Source organism: Convolutriloba macropyga, chromosome 1 (assembly GCF_964194025.1).
Source record: "Convolutriloba macropyga chromosome 1, txConMacr16.3, whole genome shotgun sequence".
NCBI lineage: Eukaryota > Metazoa > Xenacoelomorpha > Acoela > Convolutidae > Convolutriloba > Convolutriloba macropyga.
The window spans coordinates 5,911,266-5,926,268 of NC_134468.1; the positions used below are offsets into that span (position 1 = coordinate 5,911,266).

General features: G+C 35.3%; 1 protein-coding gene across 2 annotated transcripts in view; it reads left to right on the forward strand.

The window, feature by feature from the left end:
* The first annotated feature begins 5,443 nt into the window (after window positions 1-5,443).
* The window catches only part of LOC142358758 (N-acetylgalactosaminyltransferase 7-like), a 50,048-nt gene continuing 40,488 nt past the window's right edge, over window positions 5,444-15,003 (forward strand). Inside the window, exons 1-2 of one of the 2 annotated variants that reach the window (XM_075410332.1) lie at window positions 5,444-5,538; window positions 10,832-11,861. In XM_075410332.1, coding sequence (XP_075266447.1) covers window positions 11,724-11,861 — 138 coding nt within the window. In that variant the 5' untranslated portion in view covers window positions 5,444-5,538; window positions 10,832-11,723. The remainder of the gene's footprint in view (window positions 5,539-10,831; window positions 11,862-15,003) is intronic. The other variant, XM_075410341.1, reaches the window with a different exon arrangement.

A 15,003-nucleotide genomic window follows, 5' to 3' on the forward strand; every position in this document is an offset into this window, starting at 1 on the left:
AAGCCCAGAGTGCGTTAAGTTTTTCTTAGAGCCTTACATTTTATTAGTCTCTAAGCATGCGATTCACCGAAACTGTTTAAGAGATATAAATTAATGTGATGGGCTGCCACTTAGAATTTGACTCCCCTCCCACTTTACACCCCCCACCACCACTTCACCCCATTCGGCCCGTAACGACGCACGCTCGCCTCCACGACGCTCACCACGCATCAATTAAGCTAAAGCTAGCCTCCCTATACCGAAGCTAGCTACTGACGAAGCCAACCGCGCTCCAGTTGTTTGAGAGCAATGTGTCCAACGCTAGTCGGTTGTGTTTCAGTCCTACAGACGAACGTGAAGTAATTTATCATAATTGTAAGCTTTTCGGTCAATATCGAATTAAGTTTTTTTTTTACTATTTAACTTCTCCATTTGATATCAGTTCCTGATGCTTTATTCGACCAAATTCATTGAATATATGGATCAGATACTTCTAAGTTGACAAATTGCATTTGACAAAGGCTATACAAACTTTAATAAGATGTCAGTTTTCAGAGACTTCAACCTAATTTGTTCACAGCTTTGTTCTCATCGTTTACCATACGTGATATCTTTCACCAAATAGAAACTCGCCAAGTTTGGTGCCTTGGAGGAACCTGCGAATGTGTTTTGCGTATCACTATACTTTAGTGTTTCATTTGAAGAAAACAGTGTTATTTTACAGTATTTTCTGGATTTTAATTCTGCTCGTTACATCCTTGGTATGTCAGTTATTATGATTGGAATTTTGTTCAAAACGTCATCTTAGAGATTTACTAGTCTATACGTTTACAAATTACCAAAGCTGCTGAGAAGACATAAAATCATGTTCTGAGAGCAGTTTTTGACATCTTAGACACGGTGTGGTAAGAATAATTGTTTTGGATTCTCAACTTGTGTAGATATCTTTAAAGATATCAGAAAGGGCTATTTTTGTTAATTTTATTTTTCTAGAATTTTGTTCCAATTGAATTAATGATTCTTAAATGAGTATTTCGCTTGAGCTTAAATCAAGCTCTGTTTATCGTCGATTTTGGAGTTGTCTGGACTTGCTAACATGAGCTCTCCTTTTTCTGTGATATCTTTGAGATTTTGAAACGGGATAACCCGGTACAGACTGAGAGCAGTAAGTCTATATAGCATAAAATTAATGTTGGTTGTCTCGTTGATGGCGCATGTGCGTTCACATTTCTGTCGGTAATTAATTAATTCCCTAGCTCTTGTGCACTTAAAAACTTTTTTAATACGAGCCTTATTTATTTTTAATACCAACTTTTCTGCATTTTTTTTCAGTATGTTACTAATAAAGCTTTTCTCAATCTTCAGAAGGGTTTTGTGTAGCGTTGTGCTGCCCGATAATTATTTGAAAATGTTTGTTGTAAGAACTAATGTTTTGTTTCCGAGCGTTTAGCAGGAAACACTTGACTTGTAGGACTGTAACATTAAAAACTTTTCGTTATCTGCTTGGGTTCGAATAAGTTTTTTAAATAGGATGTTCAAATGAGTTCTCTGATAGCTATCAAAATTATGTTTCCTACTTTTGCTATTGGTTTTCAATGTTTTCTCATAAGTTTCAAACTTAAGTCGTTTTCTACTTATTATAAAAAATTGTTACATAAGTTTATACTTACCTACTTTTAAGTTCAGCTAAACATTTTGATATTGAAGCCATTGACATAATTTTTTCAACTTTAAATTGACGAGTTTTTGAACTTTTCTTTGTTTTTCTTTTAAATATTTGGGTATATGATTTTACTGAATTTATTCAAATCGTTGTTAGTGTTCTGCCTCAGGTCATTGTTTTTTATTCATTCTCCATTTTTTCTTAAATTATTCTATTTAGTGTCATTTTTTGCGGCTCATTATGTATTTGTTTTCCTTTTTAATGTTCAATGTGTAATTTTTTCCGTCTAAAATTTTTAAATAGCCGCAAAGCGATAGCTGAGGCTATTATTGGCGTTCTCTTGGTTTTTCACGTCTCCGAGAGTAGTATTGCTCTGCTTGAGGTTTTTTTTTCGTTACAATTCGTTAAGGCGGTGTTTTCACCTGAAAGCAAAAGTAAAATTGGCGTGTGAAACAATTTCGTCTGAGGAAGAAGTTTTTTGATGATGCGCTGTGTTCAATCAATGACTTGTTGACTTTGTGTTTTTGACTGCACAGCGCATATTGATAACTGTTTTTAGCCGTTTTTCGTCCGGTTGGTGCAGTTGCTTTGCGTGTAATTTCGTTCGTTTTCGTAGAAATATATATTTTTTGATGCTGTATTAGTGTGCACCACTCTCAGTTTGATACTCACATACAGTGTTTTTGAATGCCTACTATTGCGTTTCAAGTTCAAAAGGGGCACATTTCTCAGTTTCTTTCTTTTTTTTTGTTTTTTTATTAATTTCTTTCATTTTGGATCTTTAAGCGGACTTGTTTTCAAAAGCCTGTGATTATGGCACCTTCTTTTGGACATTTCATGCATTGAATGCCTCTTCATAACCGGGGGTATTTTTGTTGTATAAAATTATACAAATGCTGTATAAAATTAATGATTTAATGCAGTACAGAGAATTTGCTGGGTTTGCTTCCGTTTTAACTGAATATTTTTTCTGCGAATATTGTTGGTGACTTGGTTTTTGGCTTCGAACTTTTTCTTTGCCTTTGAATATTGTTCTGTTTCTTTTGTCTGGTTGATTGATTTAATTTTGCAACAGTTTGAACTAATTTTGTATACCTTCCAAAATAACATACATTTGAAATGTACAGAAGTTATTATTCTAAAGTACATTTAAAGTATGCGTGTGTGTGTGTGTGTGGAGACTGCGCTATAGCCATATCTTTGAGCAGCTACGCAACTTTTATTTAACCTTAGTTTTATCGTTGTTGCCGTATCATTGTATCATTTAATTTTTAACGGTTTTCACTAGAATGCTCAACAACAAGAGACTATAATATTGGTGAGAAATTCAGAAATGTTTTTTTTTAATTTTTGTTATCAATTTGAAAATGTCTTTTAGAAGTTTGTGTTGACAATGGAGTTCGTTAGGAATTAGTATGTAATTATCTCAATTTTTAACTCTAACACTGAATGTTAATTCGAGCAATTAAATGGCTCAGAGTTTTTGGTGGAAATCGAAGCATCGTTATTAAAATAGCTGCGCTATCCCGACTTTCATATTAAGGAATTGTTTTCAAGTTTACTTTGAGCGTTACTTTAATTAAGCTACAACAACAGAAACTCGTCCCACTTGCTAGATCATCAAAGGTCCTTACGGTCCTACTCGAATGATGCCGCGTATCAGTATTCTAAGATTTATGAGGGACCTAAATCATGAGAATAGGGGGAGGGAAAAATCGGCGTAGATCAGTAGAGTGAAAATATCTGCGTTTATAAAATATTTATCTCGGAAATTATTCTGGAAAACCCTTACTTCATTTGTGTTTTCGCACATTTTTAGTTAAAATCTGGTTCGAATTTTAAAACGAGGTTGAGTAGCTTTCTATTTCTAACACGTATTCTTTCAGGTCTTAGAGAACTCACGTTGGTGGTCACTTTTAGCTGCCGCCATTTCTTTTTTTGCTGGAATAATTTTGATTTCTTTTTCAGTTATTAGACCATCCAGAAATAATTTCACTATTGTTTTTTCAGTATTCTGATTAGAAAAAAAACATTGTTAATTTCCTCCTATACAGAAGAATAAAATGCATATGGTAAAGAGGCAATTTACAGTTAAGAATGCCATTATGTAAAATTAATAAATTAATTTAAAGAACTTGACCTTATATTAGTAAAAGCGAGCATAAACTTTTCTGCACAATTTTCTGTGTACTGCGTGAAGATTTACAATGAAACTAAAAAAAATTAAAATCCAATGCTGCCAATGACATCTTGCATATCAACATATTAAATTAATTTTTTGATAACTCAGAAATATGTAAAGGAGAAGATCTATTGTTCTTTTAGTACTGAAGTTGGATTTCTTTTACTTAAGATTATACTGGTGGTTTGCTTTATTTTGAGTTTTTAGTGTGTTTTTGCTGCGCGTAATAAATGGTTGCGCGTAAACTCCGTGTGAGGATAGAAGTTGTTAGCTTAGATTTAATCTATTTTTTGTTTTTCATCTCATGTCTTCTCGGAAAACGACATCAAAAAACTTGCTGTAAAATGGTACTGCCCATGTTTTTCCAAGGATTATTTCGAGACACGCTAGCATAAGAGTTCTTTCCTTCAGTACATGAGGTCGGTTATAACGTTACGTGCTTAATAAACGAAAGAAAACGGAGAAAGTATAAAGTCACTTCAGGACCATGATTAGGGTAATATGTTGTTCATAAATCGAATAGCAAAAATTTCCCTTTTCTATTGAATTTTTGTGGCCCTTTTCTGTAATTGTCAACTTCCCGAATTAATAGATTTTGCGTCAATTTTTCACTGTCGCTTTTGCTGCATGAACGTTTTGGGAACGTTTAATAAATTTTCTTAGCCTACCGATGCTGATAAAGGGTGCATGAATATTAAAGTCGGCATTTGTTATCCCATGTCTGTTTCTCTTATCTGTGTTATTGTGAAAATGCGCTTGACTGCAATGAAGAGCACTTAATCGTACATGTGTTTATCAAAGGTTTCTTCTTCTAGACACTCAGCTACCTTCCGTGACTAAACATCAAAGCCAAATGTCGACAATGTTAGGATTACCATCAATTTTTTGAATTTGCCTGGACTGGATATTAATTTTCTCCTCAAATTTCTCTTGACTTTTGTTGTTGCTGGTTTAGGAGTTGAATCTATATAGCGTAATAAGAAAACTGTATGTTGTTTCATTAACTATTCTTTTTGATGTTTCTTCAAGCTATTAGTGCTATTGACTCGAGCGAGGATAGATATAGTGGTGGTGGTGGTGGTTACTGTTGTTGTAAATGGATCTCTTCCTTGGTTTCCACTCTTGTTCGTGCACTTGAACTGTTTATGTGCTAAATTCTGTATCTGTTCATTCAATGCAAATACCAAAGTGTGTTTGTTTCCTCCTATTTGTCCACAGTAATAGTTGTTGTCTATCTTGACAATTTTTCACTCTTATGTATAGCACTAGTCCGTTCGTCCTCATATTTCTCGTTAATAACTTGCCAAAGCGTTTTACAGCATTCACAATTGTTTTATTATGCGTGTGCAGAATTAATGATCTTTCCTTTTCGTAAATTGGTAAAAAGGGCTGGACTCTGTGATTAAGCAGGGAACTATTTTGCTTAGAGCCGTGTTGAAAATTTTCACCAAGTGTTGTAAAAATTACAGCAGTCTTTTCATAGGAATCGTGTTCATTTATTCTTAGAGTTACTCTGTTCTGAATAGATTGGGACGGACAGTCTTTGTTCCTGTTTAGTCGAGGAAAAATTGAGTTAGTGGGCTCTGACTTTTACGTATGATTGCACCCTTTATTACCTACAGGGGCGCCCGATTGTTTGTTCCGCTTGTCGCCTACGCACAATAACCTTCTTTATTAACTTCTCACTTGTTTGGCAGTGTAGACAATTATACTGGTGAGACCTTTATGGCACTTTTAAATCTACTTTTCTCGAATTCGTGTAAAAATTCAATTCTGAGTTTAGTGTGTATACTTACAGGTATCAATTTCTTCAACTTATCCATTTCTGGGGGATTTTTTCAAACATTAACTAAAGTAAAATTGTGTGTACAAATTAAAGGTTTTGATTTAACGCGGGTCATTACTTGATAAATAAGTTTTTCAGTATTGTGAAAAATGCACAATTTGTGAACGATTCGAAAGTAATTCTTACAATAAAGTTCCCAAGTTTTATTTTTTACGAATTACCAAAGTTTGATTATTTAATCGTGACTGTCATTTCTTGTTTAAAGAATAATGAATAATTGATAAGTCTTGAATTGATTTGGTCTAATTTTTGACTGAAAATTCCGAGTGGAAATTTATTTCAAGTTGCGGCATGTTTGCATTATCGCCCTCCTAATGACCGCTGTGTTATTAAACAATCAGAAACACCCTAATCCCAAGCAGATCATCTCTCAATTTTATGCAATACTACGGGAATTTTTGTTTTTTGATAATTTTTCTACCAGCTCTCTAATGTCCCTCGCATTTCAAAAAACTTGAGCGAGGACTAGTAAAAAGAAAAGAAAATTTGGAGTTAATCTTTTTGGAATATAGTGCCAAAAGAGCGAAGGTGTTATTGGGAATGTAAGATTAAGCAGCAGTCAACCCCCCCCCCCCCACCGTACTGCAAACGAGCCCCCCCGCCCAACCTCGCGCACTGCTACCACTTCTCACGCTTCAACGCATTTTTGGGTGGGCTGTTCCTAATTTGGGTGGAGGACGGGGGAATCAAGCTAGGGAGCTGTCAACTATCCGCCTTGGTTGGACTAGTAAGTTGTCAAAATACCCATTTAATTGATTCCAAAGAGCACTTCTAACAGATTACACATGCCGGCACTTGAACTGTTCACAAGCCGTTCTCTGTTTCTAGATTTGGTGACAAGCACGCACTTTTATCTGCTGGGCGAATGTTTTCCCCCGTCATATCTACGCCCATTATTATTACCACATGGGTTCAGGGTCGTTTAACAAAATACTCGCTAGGTTCAATCTTTTGGAAGATTTGGGACCATTATAATTGTATCTGGTCTTTTCAGCAGGAAATTCGAATATATTTCTTTTGATTTGATTTGATAATCCATGTTTTATAAATATTTTTAAATCATCTCATAATCCATTATTTATAAATTCTTATAAATCATACATTATTTTTTGACTGGGGTTGTTCAAATGGTCAAAATCAGAATATTCTGGTTAAGTAGGTACAATCTAATCACCTGGTGCCCGTTGTTTCCGAGCAATTAATCTTATTTTCAATTTCATTATTTTCCTGTGTCATCTCAAAATTAGTAATTTTTAATTGCTCTCAAACGAAGTTTAGCAATTATATTAGCCCTGTCTTTTTTATGCTATTTTTCGCTTGACCGATTTTTCGTCTGACGCTTTTGACTTTTCGTCCCCCCCCCCCCCCCCCCCCCCCCCCCCTCCCGTGGCTAGCTACTGACGAACAGCCGCTTGCTAAAGACGCAAAATTTATACTATTTTGCAATTTTTTCAAGCTTTTTGAAAATTTGATATTTTTTGTTTTTATCAACCCTAGGTGTCAAGGAACCTCCTCTAGGGTTTGATAATAGGTTACTGCATTGTTTCTAATGGTAATGGAATGGTTTCAACATTTTAACATCACGAATTTTATAAATTTTTTGACAAAACGTGCAATTTTTTCAAAATGTTTGACATTTTTTCCTTTTTCAGGTCTTTCCAAACCCAGGGACCAGGAAACGTCCTAAGGGGTTTGATAATAACTTACTGACAAATTTTATACGGTCATGGAATAGTTTTTCAACTTTTTAATGTCACAAATTTTAGCAAATTTTTGATAAAACTTGCTTTTTTTTCAAGTTCTTTTGAAATTTTTTGTCGGTTTTTAGATTTTTTCAGTCTTAAGAGCCAAGGAACCTCCTCTAGGGTTTGAAGATAGGTTACTGAATAGTTTCTAGTTTAAACGGAATGTTATGCAGGATTTAAACCTCACGAATTTTTAGCATATTTTTGATATTTTTTGCCACTTTTTTTCCAATTATTTAACATTTAGTCATTATTCAGATTTTTTGAGACTTAAGGGTCAAAAAAGCCTCCGTTGGGGTTTGATAATAAGTTACTGAAAAATTTTTGTTGGTCATGGAATAATTTTCAACTTCCTAATATCACAAGTTTAAGCATTTTTTTTTATAAAACTTGCAAGTTTTTTTTAAAAATTTTGAAATTTTTTGTCATTTTTTAGGTTTCTCTAGCCTCAAGAACCACGGAATTTCATCTAGGGTGTGATAATATGTTACCGCATAGTTTATAGATGTAATGGAATGCTCTTCAAGATTTTAATATCACGAATATAAGCAATTTTTAAAAATATTTGCAGTTTTTTCATGTGTTTGATATTTTTCCGGCACAAGAGGCCCTGGGGCCTCCTCCAAAGTTTGACAATAAGCTGCTGAATAGTGTTTAGAGTTAATTGGATTTTGGTCAAAATTTTTTAAGACTCCAGTTTTAGTAATATTTGATAGAATTTAAACTTTTCAAATTTTTGCAAAATTTTTGTTCCAAGCGTATGGATCTTTGAGACAGTGAAACTATTTCAGGCTTAAAACAGGGATACTAGATATTCTCTTGAGATAAATAAATGATTCTTAAGATAATAATGTCTTGAATTTCAGCAAGATTTTGTGAAAATTTGCATTTTTTCAATTTTCTTATTTTTTGTCCTTCGATTTTTGTCCTCCATTACTGGCCAACAAAACTTTTCAAGTCTCGGAGATGGTTTACTTGACAGAACTTTCGAGACAAAAAATGGTTTTAATTTGCCCTTTTCAGTTTTTTCCCATATGATTTATTTATTAACAAGGTTGGAAAACTAGAAGTTGCAGTGTCGAATCCAATCATGGAATATATTCCTGTATTCTTCTCTCTCTTTCGGTTGGGGTTCCTTTCCTTCTCTTTCTCGTTAACGTTTTATCTCTCTCTCACTCTTTTTTTGTTGATACCGCACTTCAGCTGCTGATATGTGGCGTAATGTCACCATCTCTGATCCTCATTATCAATGAGTTATAGTTGAAATGTTTTTTTTTATCATAAATGATCTAACAGGCACTTTTAGGAAACCGTTGTTAATTGCTCTCAAAAGCAATTTGCAGCAAATACAATTATCCTGTTTGTCTTTTGTGGAATTTTTTAGGCCGATTTTTCGTCTGGCTCATTTGAATTTCGTATTCAGAAACAGGATAAAGAGGTAGCGGCCTGAGGTCACTAAATCGTGGCTAGCTGTTGACGAAGCCAACCGCTCGCCGGTCGTTTGAGAGCAATTCGCCCGACGTTAGTCGGTTATGTTTTTTTCCTTTGTTAGCATGAGTAAAGACAACTCATGATACAAGTTAATTGGTTCAAGTGAATTCGGTTTTTGCTTTTTGACGTATTGTAACAATTTGATGTGAAGCTTTTCTGTTTTTTTATTGGAATTCTGTCCTCTTGAGGTGTTTTTCGAACGGTTTTTCATAAGGAATTTTTCCAGATAACAGTACAGTTTCTTCAATCTTTTTTGTGTACTTGCCCTCGAAATTGGATTTGTTTTTTGTCATCTGGTTTTCTGTTCTGTTTTTTTTTGTCTCAAATGAAGATGTAGTTTTTTGTGTTCTGATTGTCTTCCAGGTGTGTTGAGACCTTGAATTCAAAATAATGGTTCTGGTTCATTCGTTTTTTTAAGTAGTTTGTGCCGCATTAATTCTGTACATATTATTTTGGTTGCGAATCGCGCGAGTGTTTCACTGTAATCCGATTCATTGATAGTAGCCAAATATGAAGTATGAAGAAACACAAGCTGTTTTTTAATTCTAATCGAAAATTAATCTAGTCTTGAGAAAATGAACGCGAGCTTTAAAAAATGTTAAAGTGGAAATTTTAATAGCCCCGAAATGATGGCAAGGTTATTATTGGCCACGCTTCATCGGGCTTTTCTTACAATCAATAGAATTCGAATTTTATTGTAGTGATTTTGGCCTTGCAACAGCAAGTGGAGCGAAAAGGCAAGATGTTTACGAGTTGTGATTTTTCTCTCAAATTCTACAATACAATTAGAAAAAAATTTCAACGAAATTTTGCTTCCGATAGTGGTATTTACGGCTTACATTTTCCGGAATTCTTTCTAAATGTTTTCTAAGGTCTATTACTTATAGTTTCGAGATCTAGTCATTTGTTTTCAATGACAATTCTTTGAATTGTGTTGCAGGACTTGTCCTTGCATGTATTTTGAGTTTGTTGTTCTCGGTTTTTGTTATGCCCATTGGAGCGCGCGCGTCATGAAGTCAGAGTTAATTTTTTTACCACTCAGCAGTTAAATTTTTGCGTGCGTGTGCACACGTGTGTGAGTATGTTCTTGTGCTTGTGGATGTGGTTGCGTGTGTGTATGTGTGTGTGTGTGTGTGTGTGTGTGTGTGTGTGTGTGTGTGTGTGTGTGCGCGTGTGTGTGCGTGCGTGCATGGCAGCGCGTCTTCATTTGTTACTGTATTATGTTTGCATTTTTAGTCGTGCGGTAAATTTTTTGAGCATACATGAATTGCTTCTCTATAAAATGATCTTTGGCTAGTTTTCAAATCTCAAGTGAGGGTATAATTTCTATTTAAAATTCAAGTTCATGCAAGCTAAATAACTAGAAGCCTGTATTGCATGAAAGACAGTATTGTTTGAAATTTGGTTTGAAAATAAGAATCCATGTTCTTTGTCTTTAGTCGTTGTGATCTTTTTAAACTAAGAGAATGAACAGTTTTTTCGCAGCTATTATCCGGCAATCTGCTGGGTTTCTTTGCTCATTGGCCGTTCAAAACCACCGCAGGTTTCGAGAGAGGTTCAATTTTTTAAGCTCTTCAGCTAAAATTATAAATTCGATGATTTTGAACGTTTTTGACAAATCAGACCGTCAATTTTTATGATATTTTCGTAAAGTAGGGCATCCTACAATTTGACTTTATGATCCAATTTGGTCTTATATGCGAGGCTACTTCGCTCTCAATTTTTCGCTGTAAAATCTTCGCTACTCTATATTGATTCCTACAGCGTGTAAGTGAACAAGTCTCTTGCCCGATTGCAGATTACTCAATTGAACAAGCCTTCATTTCGAGATCAACAACTTTTTAAAATTTAAAAAATTGAAAGGACAGCGCGCTTGAATGCGTTTTGTAAACTTGTCCATTACTTTTAGAAATTGTTTGTTTCAGATTTTTGTGTTGTCCCTCCATTTGAGTTTGTCACTGAGTGATACATGTGTGTGCAGTTATCAGACTGCGCAGTGCGTGTAATAGTGAACTAGGGCACATAATCACACAACAAACCACCAGTGGCCTTAATTTAGATTAGATTATTGTTATTTACCTTGCCCTTGATTAGATTGTTTGTATTAACTCGCCCCCGCGTTTATTATTTCCATTTAGGTTTTGCCCCGGGACAACACAGCTCTTACTCCTCCATTACTTAGTTTGCTTATCTACCTGTTTGTTTTTGAATAAAAATAACATTCCACCAATTTTCACTTTCTCTTCAGTATAAGTACATTTTGCGCCCTTTCTTCTCTTGCTGATTACATTTCTTGCTCTGTTTATATACCTATTTCCACGTCTATTGTGCTCGATACATTCTTACCCGATAACTTTTACCTGGTTCTTACCATTAACTGCATTCTATTCTGACATTTTGGGCCATCTTTTGAAACTGATAATCGGTTTACTTCCTGAATCAGTGTTCAATTAAACATTTCCCGTACTATTGTAACATTTTTGCTCAATTTTTCCATCCTGTAATTCAGATAATTATTGATTGCATTAAGACTAAATCTGGTTGTTACTATAAATACACTTTAATTTGTCTGCAATTCCTGAAAATAGCTGGCAGAGTCTGATAGAAAAGGCCTTTATTTTGGTTTCTGAAAGCTGAATTTGCGTTGCATTAGTTTATCAAGTATTTGTACAAATACAAAGAGAGTCAAAGCATTACACTTATTTTGCTCTTCTTGGATTTAACGCTCTGGATCGAATCTTATTTTGTCGATTCTTTGCATTTTGACGGATTTTGGGAAAGCACAGCCAATAGTTCAGCAAGGACTAACGAGTGAAGATGAGGTTGAAATTGAAAACCTGGATCAAATTCTGTGCTATTTTTGGATTTTGCCTGTTGATAGTACACTACTTTGTCATTGGGCCAGACAACCGAGTCCCAGATGAGCCTGAAGGCAATCCGAAAATCAGACGAGAGGTTAGTCTCCGAGTTAATTCTTTAGTTATATTGTGTTTAAAACCTTGTTTTCAATTTTTGGCTCAGAACGCTAAAAAGTTGTTTCCAAACGTTAGTAGTAATAGAGTGAGTGATAGTCCCCGGGGGGGGGGGGGGGGGGGGTGAGGACCTCCATGTATTAAGATAGGGTATAGCGTATTTTTCGGGATTTGGGACCTCCCTAATGTATTAAGATAGGGAATGAATTATTAAGATTAGGTATAGCGGTGTTAAGATAGGTTGCATGTATTAAGATTAGGAATAGAATCTCCATGTATTAAGATTGGGTATAGCCGCCATGTATTAAGATTAGTTATAGCCGCCGACATGTATTAAGATTAGTAATAGCCGCCGACATGTATTAAGATTAGTAATAGCCGCCGACATGTATTAAGATTAGTAATAGCCGCCGACATGTATTAAGATTAGTTATAGCCGCCGACATGTATTAAGATTAGTAATAGCCGCCGACATGTATTAAGATTAGTAATAGCCGCCGACATGTATTAAGATTAGTAATAGCCGCCGACATGTATTAAGATTAGTAATAGCCACCGACATGTATTGAGATTAGTTATAGCCGCGGACATGTATTGATTAGGTGCCGCCATGTATTAAGATAGGGTATAGGTTTTGTGTATGTATTTGTGCATGTACATATGCTAGTAGTATAGTCGGTGCAAATGTGGGGGGTAGGTTCGCAGACGCTCCTGATTGGCTGAAATTTTGAGGGGAAAATATCAATGTTTGTGTAGTTATTAAGTGATTACGTGAGAACAATAGAATTGGCGTGGGTAATTAATTGCTGTAATTATGTGAGGGGCAATTATGTGACATGTTGAATTTTTGTTTACAAATTTCAGGTCATATTAAAATGTGAAATTAATTGGCGTGGGTTTTCAATTACCCTAGTTATCTGAGGGGTAATTATGTGACATGTTGAATTTTTGTTTACAAATTTTAGGTCAATTGCAAAGATTGTTCCCCTAATTGTTTGAATCAATTGTGTAACAAATGTCTTTTGCGCGCTCATTAATTGGAAAAAATTCAATGATAGAAAAAAATGAATTAAAATTGTATAAAATTACAGACACAGTATAAATGTAATAGAGAATACTAAAGAATTGTGCTATAGTAAAAGCATTTAAGTTATATGTTGAGTGGTGCTGTATGAATACCGTCAGACTGAACAATGCGCTTAGGGTAGAAATAGGACAGTCCCTTCTTTGTCTGCTCATACGTAGCAACACAATGGTTTATTGTTCTGAACCCTCTATTTGTTGAAGTAAGATTGATAATTTCATCCATCACACGTCGATATTTCTCCATCGGTCCATCTCCGTTCTCTTCTAGTGTTCTTTTATTGAGACCTTTACTGCTGAACTTGTATTTGTCAGACTGTGCATCGTAGCAACAATAAGTTTTGCTACAAAGACAAATCATTTCCGTACATCTGAATTCTTCCTTGAAAAGTCCTGGTTCCCGTTTATCATGCTTCTTATGCTTAGAACAACATGTTCTAGGGAAGAAATTTTGAATAGCATCTGCTCTGAAGGAATCATCACAGTCCTTTTCTCGCAAAGTCTCCCATTCTTCCTTTTTAGCAGGTCGAATACAATCATACAAGTTCTCGTGCGCTAGCGCTAAATAAAGAGAATCTGTATCCATCTCTAACTCTTCGAATTTATCCACATCGCAAAATCTGTCAAAGAAGTTATAGTAGAGCTCCAACATACGTAATTTTGCGTACTGAAGTATGAAGAAACCAACTATTATAGGTTCTCGATGCTCAATTTTCGATTTCGCAAGCTCAACTTCGTAAATTTCTTTTGACACATTGTTCAGACGCTTAAACATTTTCCCATTGATTGCTTTGTGCGTCTTCTCATCATTCAAGTACTTGGTCTCTGTGTGTCTACTTCTGTCCATAATTTGATACCCATAAGAGCTGTTACCCAACAATTTCATTGTCTCAGCCACAACGCTAGAGTCAGGATTTTCATCACCCGCTCTTCTAGCATCTACCACTGACTGAACAAATTTGTTGAAGCATTTTTTGGGGGTGTATTGTACAAATCTATAAATCTTTGTACATTTCAGACCAAGACTGAGATAAAAGTTGAGTAAAGGTGTAATGATTGTCCCATTTTCCAACTTGAAGCTCGAAATCAACATTCGTTGAGGTTGTTTGAGTAGGTTGTTTTCAATTGCATACTCTCTCATATATTCTCCAATATCAGCTCGACTGACATTAAAGTTCTTAAAAATAGGAGGAAAATTAGAGAACTTGTACTTTAATCCGTCTGGAACTTCGAGATCGCACTGTACATATCCAAACATTTTCCCATCTCTTATTTTCGCTAAAAGAGACTCTTGCTTCATAGGTAGTTTGAAGGGAAAGTTCTTCCTCACGTGATTTCTAACATCTTCCTCTTCTTTAACACGTTCCCACCATTTACACTCCCAGACTTCAACAATATTGTATCCTTTGTTTCTCAAATAGTCTCTTCTCAATTCATCATGTTCTCTTTTTCTGATTCCTCTCTGCATTTCCTCCTCCGAGAGGCTTGCTCGATCTTCTTGGCATGGGCAAAAATGGAAATAACAACCCATTGCTTCAAATACTGTGTCACAATGAGCACAAAAACCGTCCACGCTAAAACAGTCAATCTTTTTCTGTTTCCCGGTCGTATAATAGCTTTCAATTATGCATTCCGGGCGTTGTGATTGGAGATAAGACATGACCATGTTCTCAAATGTTCGAAATTTATTGGTTCGAGCTTTGAACTTTTGAGAATTTGTGTCGAGTTCCCACCGTGTGTAAATTCCTGTTGGCATTTCTTGACACATTGAAAAAGGGTAGAGTTGACTAGCATCAATACCCACGATAGATTTACAAATATTTTCTGAATTCCTGATAAAGGTTTGATCAACTACTGCCTTTCTTGTGAACACAATAGAAGGTCCACCAGTCATGTCCTCGCGTATTTTATCATGTAAATCCTTGTCACTTTCAACAAATGGGAAGAATTTGTGGTTTGTTGACTGGTGAAGACAAATGTTTGCTAAATTGGGAAGTGTACATCCGAGTTTTAACATGTCGATTCCTTTGTTGTGATAAAAT